At 26.3% G+C, this 25,054-nt stretch overlaps 1 protein-coding gene across 1 annotated transcript in view; it reads left to right on the top strand.

Moving 5' to 3' along the window:
• LOC100211467 (protein ERGIC-53) overlaps window positions 1–25,054 on the top strand; it is a 51,124-nt gene that overhangs the window by 10,732 nt on the left and 15,338 nt on the right. Inside the window, exons 2-4 of the mRNA XM_065806138.1 lie at window positions 3,074–3,228; window positions 21,532–21,639; window positions 23,317–23,378. Of these exons, the coding sequence (XP_065662210.1) occupies window positions 3,074–3,228; window positions 21,532–21,639; window positions 23,317–23,378 (325 nt within the window). The remainder of the gene's footprint in view (window positions 1–3,073; window positions 3,229–21,531; window positions 21,640–23,316; window positions 23,379–25,054) is intronic.

The following is a 25,054-nucleotide window of genomic DNA, read 5'->3' as shown; positions in this document are numbered from 1 at the left end:
AAAAATTAGAAATTAACAATAAAAAATACGCTATAGAAAAATGCAATTGTAATGTTTAAGCATGGTTTCTTTTCAAGTAATTGCAAATGTATTTATTTTAAATACAAATTTGTACACTTTAACGCATGCATAGACCATGCTAAATCATAATTACTTTCTTTGATAGCCTACTTAATTATTTTACTTAATAGTAACACTGTTGAAAGAAATAATCATGTTTTAGCATGGTTTCTTTTAAAGTCTTTAAAATGTGTTTTAAATTTTAGTAACTAATCGCTTTTTACTATAAATATTTGTTTTTTAAAATAAATAAAAACCTTCAATCTCTTAATTATTTGGAAAAAAAATTGCTGAAGTTATACTTGTTTTTAAAAATTTTATGCAAACTCCAACGATTGCATATGCAAAAATATAGAAATGTGCGTTCGTTTTTCTATTCGTTATTTTTACAAAAGTTTGGGCGTTCGTAGATTTGTTGCGCCATGTCAAGCAAATATTTGTTACGTTGAGATAACATGAATATATATATATATATATATATATATATATATATATATATATATATATATATATATATATAACAAGTGTCATTAATTGCAGCATGAAAAAAGTTTTTTTTGTTTTTACTGCTTATTAAAAAAAAAATCATATTTTCTTATTGTAATAAAATGCAGGTATTTTAAGAAATATTAAAAATGATTATTAAAATGGCTGCGTGTTTTATTTTTACGATAGCTTAGCTTAGAGAGGAGTGGCGTACAATCACATACTGTAACTGGCAATGCTTATTTTTTTAATCAAAGCATGAAATAATTAAAAATTACTATTTTAAAAAGGCAACATTATTTTTTTTAACAATTTTTTTTTTTTTGCAACTTTTTGAAAAAAATGTTTATACAACTTAAAAGTATTGTATTTTTTTCTTTTCAATAATTTAATTTCACTTTTCAATAAAATAAATAAAATTTTTTATTTATTAAACAACCAATAACAGTAATTTGTAAAAGCGTTTTGCGTAACTTTAATAAAACGTTTTAAAAGATAAATTTTATAGTAATTTTTTTCAAATGTATTTAAAAATGTAACAAAAGTATTTTTCATTTCGAGTTTTTTGAGTTTTATTTTAAAGCTTTTTTGTATTTTTTTTTTTTTTTTTTTTTTTTTTTTAAGTTTTTTCAGTTTTTTCAGTTTTTTTCTTATTTTAAGTTTAGCTTAAAGTTTCTTTTTTCAGCGCATTTCTAAAATGTTTAAATCATCAAATTTTTTTGATGTAAACAAAATAAATCATTTGCATGGTCTGCAATAGTGTCTGATATCACCCCAAGCCTGTTTATAAGTATATAATAAAGTAATTACTTTGTGGAATTCAATTTCCATCTGTCAAAATGTCCATTTACTTTGTAAATTGATCGGATGATCTGAGGTTTTAGCCGGACGATGTTTGATGTCCGACTGTTAAATTGAGTCCTGTCCCACTGAAGTTTTGTGTTAACACAATTGTTGATAAATTTAGGGGATTGCATTTTAAGATAACACGATCGAACATCGAGAAGCATTACTTGTGTGGTTGTTGTAAGTTCTCTTCCATATTATTTTTTGTAACAATACCAGCAAAGAAATTGAATAAATTTTCAGCAAAAAATCAGGTAGGCTATACGGAACAGAGTTGTCATTTAGGATATAGGTTGATCCTGAAATGTCTTAAATTTCTAAAAATATTCTTAAAGGGATCCCAAACCCTTTGCAACATGTTGTGTTCATATTAAAGAGAATGATTTAAAAAAAAAAACATCAGAACTAAATTTTTTTGATCAAAACAAAATAATAAATGCCTACCAAGAAAAATTAACTTTTAACGCCTTCTCAGTGTTGTTATAGGCCAAAAAGTCTTCATAATAGACACTGCAATCTACAAAGTTGATCATTTATTCAAGCTCGTTTTATTCCTAAAAGTTTTAGTACATGATCTCATTGATTTGTTTTATTTGTTTACATAGTCAATCTTTTAAACAAACAAAAAAATCAATGTCATGTACTGAAACTCTTAGGAATAAAAAACGCTTTGATAAATTATTAAGTCTATAGATTGCTGCATATATTATAAAGACTTTTTGGCCTACAACAAAACTGAGAAGATGAGCTTTAACTAAGATAAAAAAGTTAGTTTTTCTTAAATTTAACCTAAACATTTTTTTTTAAAACTGTTCTCTTTAAGATGAACACAACATGTTGTAAAGGTTTGGGATCCAATTAAAAGTTAGGAAATGTTATAATTTTTATCAAATTTATAGAATGTTCTAAATATCTAAGAATTTGAAGTTATTCTTTTAAGGACAAGTTTTTTTAACTTCTGAAGCATTTGTGCTGATAGACAATGCACAAAAAAAGACTTATAGATAGATGATGAGATTTTATATAATAACTTTATAGATTCTTTTGCATTTATAAAACACAAAATATTTATTTACATGTTATGTTTTTGTCTAAATTTATAGGATTTAAAGCTAATTTCAAAGTTTATTTAAATTAGCTATAAATCCTTGAAATATCCTAAAATTGGGCAAAAGTCTTGTTTAAATAATCTTGTTCTTGAAATTCTTGAAATTGTGATTATTTTTTGGTGGCATTACTGTCTTTGCTGCATTATCTGCAAAAAAAATGTGTGGTAGGTGCTGCAACATGCTAATGTTGTTATGTGTTCTGAGTTCTTTCTACAACTTTAGGACAATTGAGCGGAATGCATAAAGGTGCTTCGTTCCCAGACTATCTAGTGGTAAGTGCTACAAAGGTCTAACCAATGTTGTTAAATCAAAAATGTTAAACATAGTTTTAATATTCTAAAAAAGTAGTTCTAAAACAGAATAAAAGTAATTTTTAAGAACTGTAGCTAAATTTTATATATGCAAAAAATTGTTTCCAATATTTACTGTTCTTCAAAATTAATTTGAAAACATACCTGAATTTTCAAATTTTTTGAGAATGTGTATATTTTCAGAAATAAATTTAAGTTGAATGTTTTTAAAAGTTTTTCATAAACAAACTTGATATTTTTAAATTTTTTGAAAATTTTTAGGTGCAATTCCTAGTGACGAGCAGATTAGAATTACCCCTTCATTAAAGGATCAGAGAGGTGGCTTGTGGACAAAAACAATCAGCTCTACTGAGTTTTGGGAAGTTGAAGTGTTTTTTAAAATTTCTGGTCGTGGAAGAGTAGGCGGTGATGGATTAGTAAGTGTCATTATGATAAACTTAAATGTTATCAAAATGTTATGCTTCCTTAAATTACGTTGTAAAACTATTTTTAAAAAAAAATCAACAAGTTGTATACAACAAAGTGCTAATGGTGGTAAAAAATTTTGTATGTTAGGTGTCAGGTGATATTATTATTTTTAAAGTAAACTTAGAAAGTATTATGATAGGGTTTTGACTTTATTTGCAGTTACAAATATTAGTTTAAAACTATGAAATGCTTAACACATGTTTTTAAGCTTTCTGGTAAAGTTAGATTTCCTTTGAATTTAGAAGATTCTGTATTTCATTCACCTAAACTGCTTAAATTGTATACTCTTGAAAGGATGTTTATACATGTTATAATAGAAAGAGAAGCAGCTTTACATCAGGAAGACAGTTTTCAATTTTAGATCAAGTTATTTGTCACATTTTATTTAGTCACATTGATGAGCTATGCAAGAAACTATAACTTTAGCTATTGGTATGTTTTCAATTATTTTGTTGATTGATTGATCCTTACAAATATTCACTTTAGATTATTTTTCATCTCATCTTAGTTTTTATAGTAGACTAGTACATTCAGACTAGTAAGTTAATGGCCCTTGACCTGGCCCTGGCTAAAAATGGAGTCTTATAGAGCCCTGGTAAAGTTATAAGATTTAGCACGGTTAATAGCCGGGGCTAGGAAAAAAATTTAAAGTTTGTTATGTATTATAAGTTTATGCATATATTTACTATTTCTAAAATCATGGAATATAATTAGAGGAACGCTTTTTATTTCAATTTTAAAAAGAAAATAATATTATGATGAGCAGTTTACTTAAAGTTTTAATCTCTTTATAAAAAGCAAATGAAAAAAAACCTTTTTAAATTATATATAAATAAATATATATATATATATATATATATATATATATATATATATATATATATATATATATATATATATATATATATATATATATATATATATATTCTCAAAATAAAATAAAATAAGAGACTTCAAAATGAAATATCAAAAAAAAAAAAAAATTTAAGATACTAAAGAAAGCACCAATAGCAGTTGTAACAATGTTTAGTATTTAAAATTGTGTATACAAATATTGTAATGTAAAAACATAAGCATTTCTACTGTTTCCGGAGTTAACCTATTTTGTTGTGAAGAACAAACTTGTCCTCCACAACTGAACAACCGTTCACTTTCAACAGAAGATGGAGGGCATGATAAATACTTTTGAGCTATTGGAGCTAATTGCTTGAAGTTATTTCTATTTGCGCTCCGCCATACTAAAGGACTATGTTGTTGCGTGATAATGTCTTGGCTCAAATAAATTAAAACTTCATTTTCTAATTTTAAATAATGCTTGGTTTCTGTTTCTTGCAGAACTTCAGATATTGATGCGTTTTCGATTAAAGTGTTTTTATTTTTGATAAAATTTTCAAAGCATTTTGAAAAATCAAAATCTTGATTTATTGTACTTGATGAAAAACTGTCCTCAGGTTTAAGTTCCATATGATCTTTTTGTTGAAGGCTTTCTAAACAATCTACAAGCCATTTAATAATATTTTCAAAATTGTTTTTATACCTCGGATCTAAAAATGTGATTAAAATGAGATTTTTGTCATTGAGATATTTTTCAAATCTTTCATTCACTGATTTTTTACATTCTTTTGAAGTTGTGTCTGATCCTAAAAACAAAGGAGACTTTTCAGCTTGAACCAGCATGGTTTTTATAACTTGTATAGTTTGAATTATAGCAGATGCAATTGCTTCACACTCACTTGACAAATTTGTTATATTATTAAACATTTTTAAAAGTCGCAGTAATTTTTCTAAAATAATCCATTCATTGTTTTCCAGTGACTTTAGTGTTGTCATTATCACAACAAAATGGGACCAAAGCACGCTACTGTTCAAACATAAAATATTGATTATTTCATCTTGTTGTTATGTCTTGTTTCAACCTATTTTCTGGCACTTGATAATGGTTTGATATTTTTGATATGCTTCAAAAGAAGATGACGAATGATTAAAATGGGTTACTGTGATTTTACAAGTTGTTGATATATTTTTAATGTATATCCGGGCAAATACAGCGTCATTCAACACAAGTTGCTAAGTGTGTAAAAAACACGGCAAACTTTTCTAACCAGCCTTTCTTATGCCAGCTACCATATTAGCTGCATTATCTCTAGCAACTAAATGTACCTTTAAAGTTGGAATAAGAAAGTCATTCATAGAACTTGGAATTGCTTCACTTATATTTTTGGCAGTATGCAATACATTGAGTTGACAAACTTGAAGAATTGCCGATTTTTGATGAAATTCATTAGTTAACCAATGAGCTGTCAAGCTAAGAAATAAGCATTTTCTGTTGGTAGATGCCCATCCATCAGTTGTAAATGAAATATATAAAACATCATTTTTTTTGGACATTTTGTCTGACTTTTTTGTATATATTTTGAAAAAAAGAGTTTTAATGTATTTTCTACTTGGAATGCAATAGTTAGGACATAAATGGTTTAGCAATCTTTGAAATCCAATGTCTTCTACTATAGAAAAAGGTTGAATATCAACTGCAATTATTTCTGCAATATATTTTTTAATTAATTTAGACCTATAATCATTTATGTCCCTGGGCTTTTTTCTCTCGAGTGTTTCAAACAAAGTTTGTTGAGACTGTCTTGAGCAACATGCATCAGTTGACTTGATTTTTTTGAACACATTTTGTTCACTTTCTGCTCTCCTTTTGTTTTCTTCTTTATTAAGTCTCTACTCTTTGCTTGCTATTTCTTTATGTTTTGTATTAATATGGGACAACTTTTATTGTATTAATATGAGACAAAAATGTTGTGTTAAAAGACTTGGATTTTTTTTCTTTGATACCTTTTGTAATCTTCAGTTTGCATATGCTACCTATTGCAATCGAAGCATCTTCAGGAGAAATAATAAAATATTTCCACATCCAACTGCGTGATTTTATTGAAATACCTTTTCCAAACAAATACTGCTGCCATTCTGAATATATATTTGATTCTGCAACTTTATTAACTTATTAGTAATTTAGATATCTAAATAACAATCATATAGAAATATAGAAAGGCAGTACTTGAATACATATAGATAGCAATGCTTAAATAGGTTACTTTTAAGTATAACAATAAAACATTACAAAAAAAATTATTCTAAAAACGACATTATAGTAACAAAAGTATAAATACATTCAGCTGTTAAACTAAAGCTTATACACATCATTTTAAGAATCAATAAATTTCCCTGTAAACTTAGTCCAAATAAACAATTAGGTTATTTATTATTTAATTATTATCATAATGCAAGACAAAAATATTAAAATGCCATCAGTAATGCAAATCGTTAAATTAATAAAAAAAGGCCAATACTGATTCCGATTGTGCAAAAAGTGGCCGATGCCGATTAATCGGTACATCGCTAATATATATATATATATATATATATATATATATATAAAGAGAGAGAGAGAGAGAACATGTTTGCTGTTTATTTATATTCTGGCATACAAAATTTATACATATTTATATAAATTAATATTTGTATGGCTTAGTATTTGCCAAGAAAGAAGATAATGATCAGATGAATGTGTGGTGTTAACTCTAACAAGACTAGGCAAAAAAGAAGCCATGATTTTAGAGAGAGTTTTGGAATAATGGGTGTATGGGATAAAGTTTTTCAGAGAATATTGTATAATTCAGGTGGTTGGTTAGTTGAGCAATGAGGATGCAGATTCGGGTATCAGCGTGTAGAGAGGTAGGAACTTCAGGAGAAAAAGATAGAGGTAGAAGTAATAGCTCTATATATAATGGTGTAACATAGCTCTTAGCTTGGGACGCCCTGCTCTATTAATAATTGAGTCAGTTTCTCGTAAGGGTAAATATAACCAAAGTACCCAAAAATGTTAAACATAAAAAATGATCACCACCACCTAACTTTCGATCTTTTACAAATATTTGTGGCCTTTAAAGTGATTTTCTATCAGTTGAATCTTTCCTCTTGCAAAATTCACTAGATTTACTTCTTCTTTGTGAGACTAGTTTGACTAATTTATGAGACTAATTTAGCTGTTTTATCAGTGTTTCAGTGTTAATAAGCACCTATTTTAAGTAAGCACCTATTAAGTTTATTTTATTTTATCATGCTTGCCATTTTTTGCTCCTGATTTTATTCTCTACCTCTACAAATCTCTCATTTGCCTCTGTATGCATTACTGTTATCATAATTAGGCTGGTTCTTTTAATGATGGAAAAGATTTTTTTAAATTTTTTTGAAATTATTTAATCTTGAACAAAAAACTGAAAATTTGATAAAGGTGTTTAAAGTTCTACTTTTTTAAATTCATTTACAGGGAAGGCCATGCTATTTTTGTTGTGGTTACAACTAGGGATTATTAGATAACAAGGCTCATGTCACAATGCCTTCCAAACTTCTGAATTCTGTATCTATGTGCTTTATATTATATTTAAAGTGGTGTCACTTTTTGACCAGGCTTCTGTGTAAGTGATGACATCCTTAGAAATCATTAACTTATTATTATAAATAATATTTAACTTATAATTTTTTTAATTATTATCTAATTTTTATTAAATTTTATTATCTAATTTTTTTAAATTTATTATTATTATTTTAGTATTATTACTATTATAATTATAATTTGTATTAAAATAGTTATCTTATTGTATTTTTATAATTATAATTTATTATTATTATTTTATTATTGCAATAAATAATTATTAATAGAAAATAAATAGCTTGTTTTTATTGTTATTAGGCTACAGTGAGAATATATATTTTTATTTCATTTCAGAATAATGTAAAGTTCCTAAAATATTATCATTTTAATGCATTGCTATTTTCAGTGTAAATATAAGCTGCTAAGAAACTCTGCAATCCAAATTTTTATGATAGTCACAAGATTACTATAATTTTTTTTTTTTTTTTTGCATTGAGCCTCTTGCCGAAATCCTGTTTAGTATGTAGGGCCTGCACCCCACTGATTAAATTGTAAATAAATTGTAAACAAGTAAGTAACACACCCTGTTAGTTAATTGTTTGTAAGTTGCAAATGTAAACAAAATTATTTTGTAATTCTGTTTTACCAAAAAAAGTTGGATTTCAAGGTTAAATATTAACTAACCTTAAAAATTTAATATATATATATATTATATATATATATATATATATATATATGTGTGTGTGTGTATATATATATATATATATATATATATATATATATATATATATATATATATATATATATATATATATATATATATATATATATATATATATATATTTATATATATATAAATGGTTGCATTTAGGAGTACGGAAGGTAAAAAATGATTCTTTTGCCAACAAATACGTCACTTTTATTTACTTTTGACTTTCGTCCAACATTTCCATATTGTCAGAAAGTTAAAACCATTAATTTAATTACAAATTAATTTTTTTTTTTTAAATCGCAAAAACGCAAATTTAATTGACCAGAATGTTTTTAAAAACATTCCGAATGTTTTTAAAACATTCTAAATGTTTTTAATAATATAAACAATGTTTTTATTTGAAATTATTAGGGACCCATTAATTATTCGAGGGTCTTGAGGGACCGTTTAAAATATTTTTTATTCAAAAAAATTTTAAATCTAGTGTTTTTGTATAAGATAGAACATATTAAGGGGGTCTCTGCATACATTTTTCTAAAATGTTGTTTTTTGGGACACCCTAGTATATATATATATATATACACATAAGGTCATTTTATATAAAGATGAGCCAAACCTTCCCAGGTGACCATCTCAGATTTTCTTTAAATTTACCCCCCTAATAGGTTTTATGAAAAAAAGATTACTTTAAAATTTCAGCTCATTATCTTGAAGTATTCTAAAACTATGGCAATATGAAAAATTAATCTATTAGCCTATTTTCAGCAATTTGTCTTTTTAATAAAAGTCTTACTTTCAAATCCAGATAAATAATAAACTAATTTTCTTAAATACTTAAAAATCAATCTGATGGCAGTAATCTACCTTAACTTTCGAAAAAATAAAAATTTATTTACAAAAATAATTATTTTTGGCCATCTTGAACTTCAAAGTTATAAAAAAAAACACCTTAAAGAAAAAGTTTCAATATTAATAAAGCAAATGAAAGCGGAATACACAAGCAAATGTGAAAATTATGTTATTTTGTCAGAATAATTTTGAAATGTCTTGTAGCTGGTGAGATATCTGAACTTAAACTTTCTATCATAACAGGATTCTGGAATTTAGAATCGGCTATTTTGAATTTGTTATATAGTCAATATCTTTAAAACTGAAGAACATTTTAATGTAAAATTTTTTTTTTTTTTTAAACAAGTGATTTAAAATTAGCTTAAAAGTTAATTATTTTTAGGTAGGGTTACAAAAAAAAATGGGCAAGTATTACTTTATTTTATGATTTATGCCATCTTTATTTTCAGTTATTTTCATACATAAGATGCAAATACATTTTATTAATTTTGATAAATGAAATAACATATTTTTTTTAGATATAATATTTATTTACATATGTTATTTAGATATAATAGCAAGTAACTTAAAACTAAGAGATTTTAGATACTTGTTATTAAACTAAGAGGCGAAAGAGTTATTCAAAGCTTTGTGGAATAAGAAATAGAAATGCTAGCATGTAGATGTGATATAACCAGGTTTGGCCCGGAAGGTGTGTGATTTCAAGTCTTTATATGACCATGCAAATAATATTTTGTTTTGATGATTTAATCATGGCTTTTAACAAATGCACTGAAAAATTGGTTTTTAATTACGTTGAAAATAAATAACTTCAATATGTTTATCTTTACTAACGTTTTTATATTAGCAAAACGCTTTTAAATAAAGTAGCTAATGATTTTAATTAAAGTATCATTGAAAGTATCAATTATTATTTATATTATTTAATTATATAAGATTTTTTTATAAGTAAAAATAAATAAAGTAAAAATTAAAAAAAAATTAAATTTTATAAGCAATGACTTAAAACAGTGAAGGTCTTTTTAATAAATTTTATATTAGAATCACTTAAGTTTTTGTTGAGAAGAAGAAAAAATTTTTGGAAGCCGTTTGAATTAAATTACTTTGACGTTTTTATATTATTTAAATAAAGTAACAAATCATTGCTAATGATTTTAATAAAAACATTAATGAATAATATATATTTTTTTATATTTATATAAGTATTTATTTTTTATTATATTTATTTTTAAATTAAAGATAAATTATATCAATTTTTTAAATAAACAATTTAATTATTTTTATTTATGTGCAAAGAATTGTTATGAATCTTTTTTTAAATTTTTCAATGTGCATGTTTATTAAACAATCATCAGTTGTAAGTTGTTAATTTATTTAAAAAGGGTTTTGCATAATATTATATTATAAAAACATAAGTAAAGACATAACGATTTAAAGTTATTTGTTCCAAACATAATTTACATAATCTTATCGTTATAGTTTATTATTTATTTTAGTTAAGTTTTAACTTTATTTTTGCTATTTTAGTTTTAGTATTTACGTTATTTTTATTTTATTTTTTGCTATTTTTTTTTACGAAGATTTATTTGCTTCTTTTACGAAGTTTTTGTTTAAGTTTCTTTATTGTTAACTTAAGATTTTTAAAATTTATACAAATTTTCAAAACATATTAACAACTGTGGTCAAGTCAAATAAAATCAAATATAATTTGCATGGCCATATGATGACGTTAAATCGCACACCTTCCTGGCCAAGCCTGGATATAACTTTAAATGATATAACTTTAACTTTTCTGTACTAAAGTCAATGGTTTAAAAAGCGCATAAACTAAAGGCGTCTAAAGTTATCTTAGGAGTGTGTAAAAAAATTACTAGAAATAAGATATTACAAGCACTTAAAACAAATATCAAGAGTTTATCAGTGTGACGAATGTTCTCAGATTTGTCCTGGTAAGAAAGAATTTGTTTGAGTTAAAATCGATGGTCAAAAACAACATATCCAAAAGCGATTATTACTTGTAAATCTAAAAGAGCTACATTAAAAATTTTTAAAAATAGGAGAGAAAATAGGATTTTAAAAGTTTTGTCAGCTTTGTCCAAAATTCGGTGTAACAGTAGATAGTGCATCTAGTGTGCATTCAGTTTGTGTCTGTCAAGTACACCAAAATTCAAAGTTGATTACTTATGCAGTGCCCGGTTACATTAAATATAAAGAATTTTTATCAAAAACAGCATGTGACATTAAGAATCGCAGCTGTATTATTTCATAGTTATGATAACTGCCCTAATGTAGAAAACTTAAAACAGTATATAAGTAATTTCTTCAATCAACATGGTTTTGAATATGAGGATATATTGCTGTACAAAAAGTGGTTAAAAATGAAGAATGCTATTAGTTTGGTAACTTCAAAACTTCCGTTAGAGAAGTTTCTTAAAGAAATTGTTTCTACAATTGAAAACTTGCAATCACACCATTTTATTTCAAAGGCACAGTCCTTATTTCTTCGAATTCTGAAAGAAAATCTTCAACAAAACCAAATTATTATTTTGCTTGATTTTACAGAAAATTATAGTTTTATAGCACAAGACGCAGTCCAAGGATTTGGAATAATAGCCAAGCAACACCACATCCATTCGTTATATATTACAAAGATTTTGAAAATATACTTAAACCAATAAACTATTGGATATTATCTGACTATATGCAACATGATGCTAATGCTGTTATTATGCATTTTTAGCTAGAGTTTTAGAAGATGTAAAAATTGTCTTTCCAAATTTGACCATATTCTATTACTTTAGTGATGGAGCAGCTAGCCAACACAAAAACTATAAAACTCTTAGCAATCTATGTCATCATTTTCAAGACCATGGAGTACGTGCAGAGTGGCATTTTTTTGCAACAAGTCATGGTAAAAGTCTATGTGATGGCATTGGTGGGACCGTAAAATGACTTGTATCAAGGACTAGCCTGCAAAATAACTTAATATTATCTGTCACTGAAATAATTAAATTGTTTACTGAAAATATAACAGTTATTAAATTCATTAGTAGTTCTGAAACTAATATAACAGATCATATAGAAAATGCTAAGCTTGATGACCACTACTCTAATTCTAAAATTCTAAAAGATTTTAAAATTCTAAAAATAAGATTCTAAAAGATTTTCAGGAATGCGTTCATATCACTGTTTTATACCATGTAATGATGGGAAGCTAGAAATGAAACGTATATCTGATATACAACAGTTAATGCAACTAATAATGAAGAAGGCTGGACTTCGGATAGATGATTTGCATGCTGGAATATATCTTGCATTTATCTATGATAATGAATGGTACATTGGAATTGTACAAGAAATTGCAGATAATTCAGATATTTATATAAAATTTATGCAACAAAATGGAGTAAATAGCCCAGGCAAGAAGACAAATGTTGGGTTTCTGTAGTAAATGTTTTAGCAAAAGTAAATACTCAAGTTGCACAATGTCAATGAGCAAGAAGCTATCAAATTTCTGAGCAAGAATTTGAAGAAATATCATTAGGTTTTAAAATGTTTAACGAATTGACTATATAACAAATTTAAATTGGCTGATTCTAAATTCTGGAATCCTATTATGATAAAAAGTTTAAGTTAAGATATCTCACCAGCAACAAGACATCCCAAAATTATTATTTCTGTATTTCTTCTTATATTAAAGATACATTTCTAAAAGTTTTAAATGTTAAATTTACTGGCACCCAGGTAAATTTCAGTTTTAAAATGGACTTTTTTTTACCATTTTAAGGTTAGAGGCTTTTTTAGGGGGTTCTAACTTCTATAGTTTTGAGTCCAATGTTACAAAACTTATTAGGAATGATGACTACCACCTATATTCACACACTATTCTCACAAAATAATATAATTTTAACATTTGCTTGTGTATTCCGCTTTCATTTGCTTTATTAATATTAAAAATTTTTCTTTGAAGTATTTTTTTTATAACTTTGAAGTTCAAGATGACCAAAAATAATTATTTTTGTAAAATAAATTTTTATTTTTTCAAAAGTCAAGGTAGGTTACTGCCATCAGATTGATTTTTAAGTATTTGAGGTAATTGGTTTTAAGTATTTAAGGTAATTTGAAAATGAGACTTTTTTGAAAAAGACAATAAATTGCTTGAAATAGGCTAAGACATTATTTTTTCAAATTGCTATAATTTTAGAATGCTTCAAGATAATGAGTTAAAATTTTAGAAAAATCTTTTTTTGCATAAAACCTATGAGGGGTTTAAATTTCAAGAAACTCTGAGAGCCAACTTTTTAATAATTTCCCAGGAAATTATCAAAAAATTGGCTCATCTTTTTATGGAATTACCCCTATATATATATATATATATATATATATATATATATATATATATATATATATATATATATATATATATATATATATATATATATATATATATATATATATATATATATATAAACACACCATTCTAGGAATTAAGAAAAAATGAGGTCGGCAATAATTTGCCAACCTCAATTAAAAACTTTATTAAACCTTAATTGAACTTCATTAATAAACACTTTTAGGATGGCAGCTGACTCTAATTCCGACGGCTGATATATATATATATATATATATATATATATATATATATATATATATATATATATATATATATATATATACATACACACAGAGCTTTGGAGTGGCTTCAGAGCTGGTGATTTTACATGGAGTTGGCTCCAGAGCCAGCACCACCCTTTGATATTTTGAAATATTAAAGTTCCTTAAAGTTATTATTTTAAATAATGAGATTTTATTATAATAAGAAAATAAATTTGAACAATTACTCTTATTAAAATATATAAATTATCTAAATAAAGCATGTTCTAAATGTAAACTGTTAAATGATAGATTTGCAACTTGAAGCCTAAAGGACTTTCATATTTTAAAAATTATACTTAAGCTTATAACAGTGTTTCACAGGAAGACATGTGGTCGCATGTCATTATATGAACAGGCAAATCACATTTTACTTTTGACGATTTGACTATTTCAATAAATATTTTAAAAATGCGCTGATTAAAAATATTCTGAATTATACCTTAGATGAAATAAATTGCATTGAAACTTCTTAACAAACTTTTTTTATATTAGCGAAATGCTCTTAAATAAAGTAACAATTTACTGATAATGATTTTTTTAAAGTATTATTGACAGTTGTATATGATTTTTTAAATTTATATTATATAAATTATTTACGTATGCATTTTTTATAATAAACGTTATTAAAAAATAAAAAATTATTTTATTTTTATAAACGATGACTTTCTAAGACAATGAAAGTCTCCTTAATGAATTGTTATATAAGAATCATTGAAGTTATTACATTTCAAAAGATAAAAAAAATGTTGAAAATAAAAGACAAATCTTTTTGCAAGTTACAATTAATTAGGTTTGATCTTTAATGCTTTTATATTATTGAAACGCTTTTTAAAAAAGTAACAAAACACTTCTAATGAATTTTTATATTAAGTGTTAATAAACTGTTTTTTTTTTTTTTTTTTTTTTTTTTTCTCATGTGAATATTTTGAAATAAATTCAACTAAAAAAAAAAAATACAAATGTAAAACAAAGAATTTTTAATGCGTAATTATTTACTAGTTTACATTTACATGGAAACTGATATTTTTAAATTAGTAAAAAAAGACTAATTTAAATTAAGGGTGATTATTTTTCAAATAATCATTAAAAGTAAGTTGTTCTTTTTATTCTAAGGGTTTCCGATAATATTATATAAACATTAATGAAGATAAACAATTGTTCCAAACGTAATTAAAAACATGATTTAAACAAACTAAGCATTTTAGTTTGTTGAGTTTTGCCTTAGTTGTTTGTTTTTTTAATTCTTTTTTCTTTTTTTTTAACTTTTTTTTTTAGATATGTGAGTAAATTTTTTTAGCGCATTTTTAAATTTTGAAAACTTGTTAAAAGCCCTGGTCAAATCATCAAAACAAAGTATTTTTTGTGTGGTCATATAATTGTGTGCGTCTTACTGTGAAACACTGTTATAATATTGTTTTTCAATTATTTTGAGTAATATGTCATGTGGTTCATATTGTCGAGTATGATAAGTTACTTTAAGATAATACTTTTGAACTATGTCAATGATTGGTTAACAAAAATAAACTTTTATTCATGTGTTTAGTCACATGATTTGTTTTAATGTTTTTTATTGGTTGAAACATTTTAAAAATAGATTTAAACACTTGTTTTCCAAATAAAATTAAGAAAAGATTTAAAAACATTTTTTTGAGATTGTTGATATCATTTTTGTTTATACTATTTTTTTACTTTTATTTTAAAATACTTTTTTAATTGTATGTTTATTAGTGGTTTTTAATGTTTGTGTGAGTTGCCATAAAGTTATGTGTTGATTTTAATTAGTTATTCAAAAATAGACTATAAATAAATAATGAATAATAAATTGAATTTAAAAAAATATGCACCAAAATAATGCACCAATTTCACTTTAAAACGTTTTGTTTTGGTAGTGAAGATGATTCCATAAGTTAGTTATTTAATAAGAAAATCAAATGTTTAAGATATGAAACAGCATTTGGAGAGATTTTCACATTTATCAGAATATAAAATTGTTGAATCCAAAATGAGCCTTATGGCCAAAAGAAAACCTTCAGAATCGTATCACATTCACAATAATTCATAACTGAAAAAACCTAATAGCCTACCTTAGATTCTTTTTGGTATCACTATTAATAGAACAATAAATCAAGATAGTGCTAAAACTTTTAAAATGGAAATTATTAAAATGGTAGTGAATAACGTAGTTTAATTTGAAAACATTTGGGGATGAAGGATTTCAGTAAGTTACATGCCAATTAGGTAAAACTATTGGATTCATTACTAGATACAATTCTGTAGGCAATTTGTTTGATGAATTTGCTGAAAAAAGGAAAGCTGAAATAAAGGAAATATTCTTACAGAAATTTATGTGAAAATAGATGCAGCCAAAAAAACTATTAGGAATAAATATTCAAAATTATTATGCATGGGGTCAAAAAAATGGTGGAAGATACTCTATATAAATTTGGTATCAGCAAACATCAAATAGTATGCCAGTGTAGACACAGTACAAAGGTTTTTACCTTTCACCAAATATGACACAAGCAGAGCAATATGAAAATATGGAGCTTAGAAAATTAAGAGACAAAAAAAAGCAGCAAGAAGACCAGATGATCCCTTTCGATATGCAATCCGTGGAACCGGACTTGTCAAGTTCAAATGTAATGTTGAGAATGAAAAAAGAACTGAGCAGTACTAACAAATATCTGCAATGTTTATATACGGATGCAACATCACTTGGCAGCAAAATGGAAGAATTTATAATCTTGTGTGAATCAAAAAAAGTCAATATAGCTGGAATCACTGAAACATGGTTTCAAAACTCATCTATTGTACAGTAAGGTTACACCGTATACAAGAAAAATAGATCTGATGGGCAAATATTTACTTATACTACATATTTGCTGATATAATAAACAACAAGTTTTTATTTCAGCATGTTAATGCTCCAATTTTTCAACTGCCAGAAACACAGTTAAAAAACACACTGGACTTGATATTTACCAACAATAGTAATAGTTTCTCTGCGCAGAGGCCTTGTTCGTCGAAGTTCGTGTTTCGGAATTATAGAGTTGAGAGAGGGTTGTAACGACTAAAGTAGCCTCCTTGACTGTCTTTGTTCTTAGCCTTAGGGAGGTAAATAATTAAAATATATATATATATATATATATATATATATATATATATATATGTATATATATAATATATATATATATATATATATATATATGAGCTACAATCACATGAGTTCCTGGGTTGTACAAACAAGGGGGCACTTAATATTGACATTTAAACTTGAACTAAACATTAAACAGAGCAGCAGAGCACCAAAATATAAATTTGACTACACCAGAGGAGACCACATAAAAATTAAGGAAAAAGTTAAATCAATCGACTGTAACTTCTGTTTTCACAAATCAACAACAAAACAAATGTGCAATACTTTTATATTAGGCATAAACTGAATAATTTATATACCAAAAATTGATGTTAATGCAAAACACAAAAGTTTAGCGATAACCTTAAAGCATTAGTAAGAATGAAAAAAGATAAATAAATTTAGCAGCCAAATGAAAAATGCATACAAAACAATAACTAAATTAATATCAAAAGAAACCATATTAGCCAGAAAAGACTATGAAAGAAACCTGGTAATAAAATCAAAATCAAATTCGAAACTTCTTTATAAATATGTAAACAGTCAGAGGAATACAAAGCAATCAATTAAAACCGTTTTGAACAATAATGGTACAGTAACAAATAACCAAAATGAGGTCGCAGATATTCTAAACAACCAGTTTTACAGCACTTTTGTAAACTAAAGCAACACAATGTCAGTAATAGCAGATAAACTAATAAGTCACACACTTCATTTAAATGACACACTTCATTTAAATTTTTATTGATTACATAAATATTCTGAATTGACTTAAAACACTAAATACATACAAAGCGTGTGGTGCAGACAATTTACATTTAATTTTATTAAAGCAATGTACAAAGTCAGTAGCATTGCCACTAATGTTAATCTACAAATCTTCTTACAACACAAGTAACCTGCCTCTACAGTGGTGTGCAGCAAATGTGACACCAATTTTTAAAAAAGGATGTTAGTTAAATGCATCAAACTACAGACCTATGTCAATTATGTCAGTAGCATGCAAAATATTTGAAGGAGTTATAAGAAATGAAATGCAAAAAAATTTTGACAACTGTAATCTGATCACAAAATGCCACCATGGTTTTGTGAAATAGAAATCATGTACCATAAATCTTTTAGAGACTCTTGATTTTAATGCACACAATTTATCAAAAAATATACCTGTGGATGTTATAATGGTGGATTTTGCATAGACATTTGATACCGAGCCTCACAAGCAACTTATGTTAAAATTGAACGCATATGGAATAAAAGGAAAATTTTTCAGCTGGATTGATGTGTCTTTGAAAAAATTGAATACAAAGAGTGTTTCACAGGGATCCATTCTAAGGTCATTCCTTTTTGGAGCATACATCAATAAAATACCAGAGAAAATCAAAACCACTGTAAAAATTTATGCAGATGACACCAAAATCTTATCAGCAGTAAATTCGATTGAAGACACTAAATTAATTCAAAGAGACTTAAATAATATAGAAGTGGTCAGAAAAATGGTTAATCAAACTGAATTAGAGTAAATGTGTTGTTATGCATTTCATTAAAAACAACATAAAATTCAATTGCACAGTTAATGGATCAGAAATTCACAATTCGATAAATAAACCTGATCTTGGTGTAAATTTTTATACACCACTGAAATAAAAGAAACACATAGTAACATATTTATCAAAAGCAAATGCAATAATGGGGATGATAAAAATTGCCTTTGTCCATTTAGATCACACAATTATACACAACGTTTGTTGGACCTCTGAATTTGCAGCACCAGTTTGGTGACATTGAAATATTAAAAAAAGTACAGCCCAGAATAACAAGGATGGCAAAGAACATATGAAGTCTACAGTACCAATACCATTTACAGACATTGAATTTAACAACATAAGAAAGAAAACAAAGATAAGATATTTAAAATTTTCAATAAAATCGTAGAAGTAGATCTTTTAAACAAACTTTCTCAAAATCACACAGAGGTTACAATAAGAAATACAGTAGAGAGCAAACCAAAATTATACAGACACAAATTCCTTATAAACACAACTGCATATTTATTGAATTTATACGCATTGCCATTGGAAGTCGTCAATTCAACAAACATAAATAACTTCAAAAACAAACTAGACATATTTAGCATCAAAAATTAACTTGAAAACTATTTTTGTTTAAATTTTTTGAATTGAATTATTGTATATTATCAAAAGCTTTTAACTCACTAGCTGTTAATGCAGCTACAGTTTTAACTACTATTACTATTAAAAGAAATTAAAAATAAAAATTGTTTAAAAAACAGAAAATAGAAAAAAATTTATTCAGCTATTTGTTTTTTTATCTAATAAAAAATATTTCACAAATGTTTTTTACAACAATTAATTACTACAAAATTTTAATGTTGTTAGTTAATAGAACCTATAAAAAATAAGGATTAAATATTATGTGTTAATTTTTTTATATATTTTTTTTGTGAAAAAGTTAAGAACCACAAAGAATTTTTTGTGTTAAATGCGGCGGAAACATCTTTTTAAATTTATTTTTCCCTTTTTTTTAAAATATTTTTTTAATGACCTGAGTTATTACCAAAGAACCAATAAAAACATTTGAAAAAAATTAATTTTTTTAAATACTTTTAAAAAAAGTATTTAATTTCAAACAAAAAAAAATTCTTTCCTTTTGAAAAAATGAGCAGAAAAGCTATTACCTATGAAGATCGTGTAAAAGTGGTGCATTTTCACCAGGAAGGTAAATCCGCTCGTGAAATTGGAAGAATAGTAAAGCGATCACATAGTTTGGTGCTAACAATCATCAAAAGATTCAAAGAGACGAAATCTTACGTTGATCGCCATCGTTCTGGAAGACCGCGTTTGACGACACCCAATGATGATCGCCTTTTAATCAGGTTGGCAAAGAAAAATCGAATCATGCCGTCGCATGAATTAAGAAGGGAATGGAAGCTTTCAAATGGACTTCAAGCCTCGGCATCACTTGTGCGTAGGAAACTATTAGCTAACAATATGTTATGGAAAAAAGCTGTTCTAAAACCACGACTTACCAAACGACATATAAAAAAGCGAAAAGAATTTTGCCAAAGCGTCAAAGAATGGTCTAAACAAAAATGGAGGACAGTAATGTTCAGTGATGAGATGAATATTGAGGTTAATAACCGAAAAAACCGAATTATGATTCACAGGCAGCCTTCAGAAAAATATAATCACGATTGTATCGTTCAAAGAACAAAACAAGGTAGCGGGTCGGTTGGAATATGGTGCTGCATGACATATTATGGTCTCGGTATGTTTAAATTATTTGATGGTTGACTCAACTTTACTTATTATGTCGATATTTTAAATAACAATTTGTTACCGTCAATTGATGCACTTGAGCAAAGCGTTCCGTTCATTTTTCAGCAAGACAATGCACCATGTCACAGGGCTAAAATTGTCTCTGAATGGTTCGAAAGTAAAAATATTGAGCGTTTAACTTGGCCACCAAATAGCCCAGATCTAAATTGCATTGAAAATCTTTGGAGTTGGCTTGATAAAGAGATTGCCAAGAAAGCACCAAGGAGCCTTTAGGAGTTGCGCAATATTTTACCAGCAATACTTGGAAATGTTCCCAAACATATTTTAGAGAATTTAATAGACTCAATGCCAAATCGTATAAATGAGTGCTTAAAAATTCATGGTAGAATTACGCGGTATTAGGTGGTAAAAATTATCGTTTTTTATTCTGTGGTTCTTAACTTTTTCACAATTTTTTTAAAATAAAAATTACCTCTAAAACTTTAAATACATTTTTTATATTTGTTTAAAAGTTTTTATCACTATTATTATTTTTTATTTTGTTTGTCTATTTTCTAAAATTTATTATTATTATTCTTTGTATATATATATGTATATATATATATATATATATTCCTATAGTAAATATTCCTATACATATATACACAAACCGTAGAAGTTGTTTGAAAATATTTAACATATTTTGTTGACATAAAAATGTTAAAAAATGAGACCAGAAAATTTTTTTTTTTTAATAATATATGTAAAATCCTCAAATGCTCCACTGCGATAATTTCGAAGCAAATCTGGAAAATAGCTGAGTGGTTATTAAGTGGAATATATGTTGATTGATTCTTGAATCAAAAATATGTTGATTGATCATTGAGTAGAAAATAAGTTAAATGATTATTGATTGGAAAATATATTTGTTGAGAATATATTTTACTCTAATTAGATTAGCTGTATTAAGCAAAAATATTGGAATAAGGTTTTACAATATTGAATAAAAAAGAAAATGCAATTGACCTATTATTTATATTAATTATGAAAAAATTTATAATAATTTTGGATAATAAAGATAAAATCAAATATGAACAGATAAAATTTCATTGTGAATAGATAATTTCTACAAATATTAAGTTCTGCTATGTTTTTATTGTTTTATTAACATTTTGTTGGGTTTAGGCTGTTTGGTTTACTGAAACTGCAGGTTTACCTGGTCCAGTTTTTGGAAGTTCAGATAAATGGAAAGGATTAGGACTATTTTTTGATTCCTTTGATAATGATGGAGAGGTACTTTAATATTTTATTAATAGGGTTTCTTAGAGTTTCCTTTTATCAAAAAAAAAAATTGTATTACTTATTTTCTATTTAAAAATTTTCTATTTTTATTTTGCTTGTTACAAATTTAAAAATATGTTTATTAAAAATTAATAATAACAAGTATAATTGTTGGATGTTTTTTTATTATTATTATTGTTATTATTATTATTATTATTATTATTATTATTATTATTATTATAAGAAGTAAAAAAATGTTGCTCATAAAATTAAATAGTTACTTCAAATTAAAATCTCATTTTATGAGATTTGCAATATTCGCTGTTCAAATAAAAAGCTGTCATTAGCTAAAAAAAAAAAAAAGAGTTGGTATAAAAAGTATTAAAACATCTGTTTCGTTGATATACTCTAGAATTTAATCTTCTTAAAAGTTAAAAATCCAATAATAAAAACTGAGAAATTACTGTTAGAGTGTTTAACATAAAAGTATTTTTTGCTTAAGTTACATTCCTTTTTATGAATAATCCCCATAACATTTAAGAGAAATAAAACTTATTTCAAAAGCTTGGAAAATATCTGTTCTCAAACCCGCAAAATTTAGGAATTTATAACAAAAGAACAAAATCTCTGATCTTTCTGTATTAATGATAGTGGGTGTTAGCCAGGAATATATTTTTTTTACCATGTTTTTGCAATATCGAGAATATTTATTGTTATTTTCTACTAAATATTGGGAATTTTTAATGATCTTGTCCTATTACTTCATTAAAAAACAAAAGGTCATTGAATTTTGGGAATTTTAAACCAATTAAGAATTTCACAGTATACAAGGTGCCATTGGACTGTCTAACACCTTGCAATATCATATTTAGGAAGAGAGAGTAATATTTCTGATGTAAGTTCTTCTATTCTATTTTTAAGATTTTATTTTATTTTGGATTAGTTTACTTTTTAAGATCATTTTATACAATAGTGTTTTTTTTTTTTAAAAAAAGCATCAAATTAAAAAAAAAAATACTAATTCATCTTTCGCACTATTAAATGTTGTTTATGATTTTGCTGTAAATGTAATAACCAAATTTCAATATGAATATAAACAAAAAAAAATTGTACAATATAATTTCTCTCATATTCAAGGAACCCAAAGATCCGAGGCAGCTATAGGATTATTGAAATTCCCAAATGTCTTAAAGTTTGCAGGTGACCTCCAAATTGTTGATGAACAAAAATTTTACTTCAGCACCATAGAAGTTCATCATAAAACTGGAATTTGATGTATTTTTCATATCAGTTACACTTAAAAATAAAACTAGATCTATGTTTCCAGAATTTCTGCTCAAAAGCAATATAAACTGATATTTATCATAGTGGGACTTTGATAGTTGCCTGCTTGCAAATCCTCTACCATTTGTTATAAATTACTTATTTTATTATTAATAAACTGATTAAATCTTAAGTTAAATTATAAATTTTTTGGTAATGCTTTATAAATAACTTCCTCAATATTACATTACAGTAACATTTTTTATAACATTTAGTGATAGTAATGGTAATGAGATGTTTTAATTCCATTTAAGATTAGTTTATTATAATTTAATATGGTAATTATAATGATGTTAAAAATTTAAAATGTAATGATTACAAAAAACCATACATATAATATTAAAACCAAATTTGTTGATTTTATAGCAAAACAATCCATATGTGATGGCAATGGTGAATGATGGTGATGTAAACTATGATCACTTCAAGTAAGCTTTTTGATACTATTATATAAACACACACGCAAACACACGCTCACACAAACAAACTGATTATCAGACAGTGTTGTTTATCAAACAAACTGTTTATCATGCATAATGTGCTGTTTATCTGCACAAAATGTGCAGGCTTAGCTGTGTTTGATATGTCACTGATAATGTCATACTTTAATTCAGGAAAATTGTTGTCATTCTCTAAAAAAGTGTCTAGATTAAAGTTGGGATTTTACTAGTTTAAGGAATTAGAATATATTTATATATTGTGCTATTGTGGCCTAAATCTGTTGTAGTATATAAATATACATGTAAGGGTATACACTCAGGCTTATGGTTGGTTTCTAGAAGGACGACTGAACAAAATAAGCTTGCTAATGTTGGTGGTCAGTGTTTTGATTTGCCGGTCACTTTTTTATAGAAAAATCAGGCATTCAGTTGAGTTCTCACATATCCTAGTCATTTTTCCTAATAGGGCTAAATATAGGCAAGAATTATTTGTAAATGAAAGTAATATTGTAAACTATTGATAACATTCACTGTTCTGCTTTCATTTAAAGTAGAGCAACAAGTTTCATATCTTTACAGTAAGTTAAATGCAAGTTTCATTTTAATACTTTTCCATTAAAACTGTTCAGTTTTCATTTTTAGTGTCTAACAGTTTTCTTTGTGACCTGATAATTTGAAATATCTGACCGCTTCTTAACATCCTCCTTCAGAAAGGACATGTCTAACTGTAAGGTATCAAAAAAGAAACATGAAGATGGTCCGATGAAATACTTCAGAGGTTTTGCACTCAGATCTTCAGTTCCAGTGTATCGGATTGATTGACAATCGAGTTCTTGATTGTCTGCAAACTGATCTTGCGATTTTGCTACCATAAGTTTTTTCGTCATAACAGGCACCAGATCAATCGGAACCATATGCTTCGGGGTGGAATATCTCCAAGAAAGATCAAAGTAAGTTCCAAAAGTTCACGATAATCTTCTCTGGGTAAATTTCCTTCCTTTCCATTCAACACTCCTAAAATAAAATCAACTAACTCTCTCTCTTCAGTTCTTTAAGCTCTTCATTTAAAGGATGATCGGTCCAAGCTGTATATGTTTCTTGGTTTATGTTTTGCCAATATTCCTGAAATTGACAAAGTAACAACACATTTGGACCAGAGGATGGACTGAAAACTGCTTTAAAGACATCGCCACATAGAACTTCATGCATATGATTGCGACATGTCAACCATAGTAGATTTTTTTCAATTTTCTTTCTAAAATTGTGCAAGTACCATTAAGTCGACCTGTGTTTGATCTTGTAGTGTCGAAAGAAATAGCAACTATTTGATTTTGCGATTTCCAATCAGAAATGGCAACCATTATTGCATTTGCTTTAAGCTCACCAGTCCCTTGTGCCACTCTAGTAATTACCAAAAGATTTTCTGCTTCTAATCCTGAAACTAGAATCGCTTGACGATCAACTTTTTTGGGCCCACCTGAAATTGCTGACAAAAGTTTTCTATTAATATGAATAATCAAAAGTCCCTCTGAACTAAAGGCTGCCTTAACGTTAGCATAATGCTTCATTTGGCTTCTTTCAATGCCACAACGAGATATTGGTAGTTTTGATATATCATCGTCACCACTTGGATGGCTGTCACCGTTTGGATGGCTGCTGTTAAG

The sequence above is a fragment of the Hydra vulgaris genome, chromosome 09 (assembly GCF_038396675.1).
Source record: "Hydra vulgaris chromosome 09, alternate assembly HydraT2T_AEP".
Classification (NCBI taxonomy): Eukaryota; Metazoa; Cnidaria; class Hydrozoa; order Anthoathecata; family Hydridae; genus Hydra; species Hydra vulgaris.
Note: the sequence above shows the minus strand (reverse complement) of the source record. Positions and strands in the feature narration are given on the sequence as shown.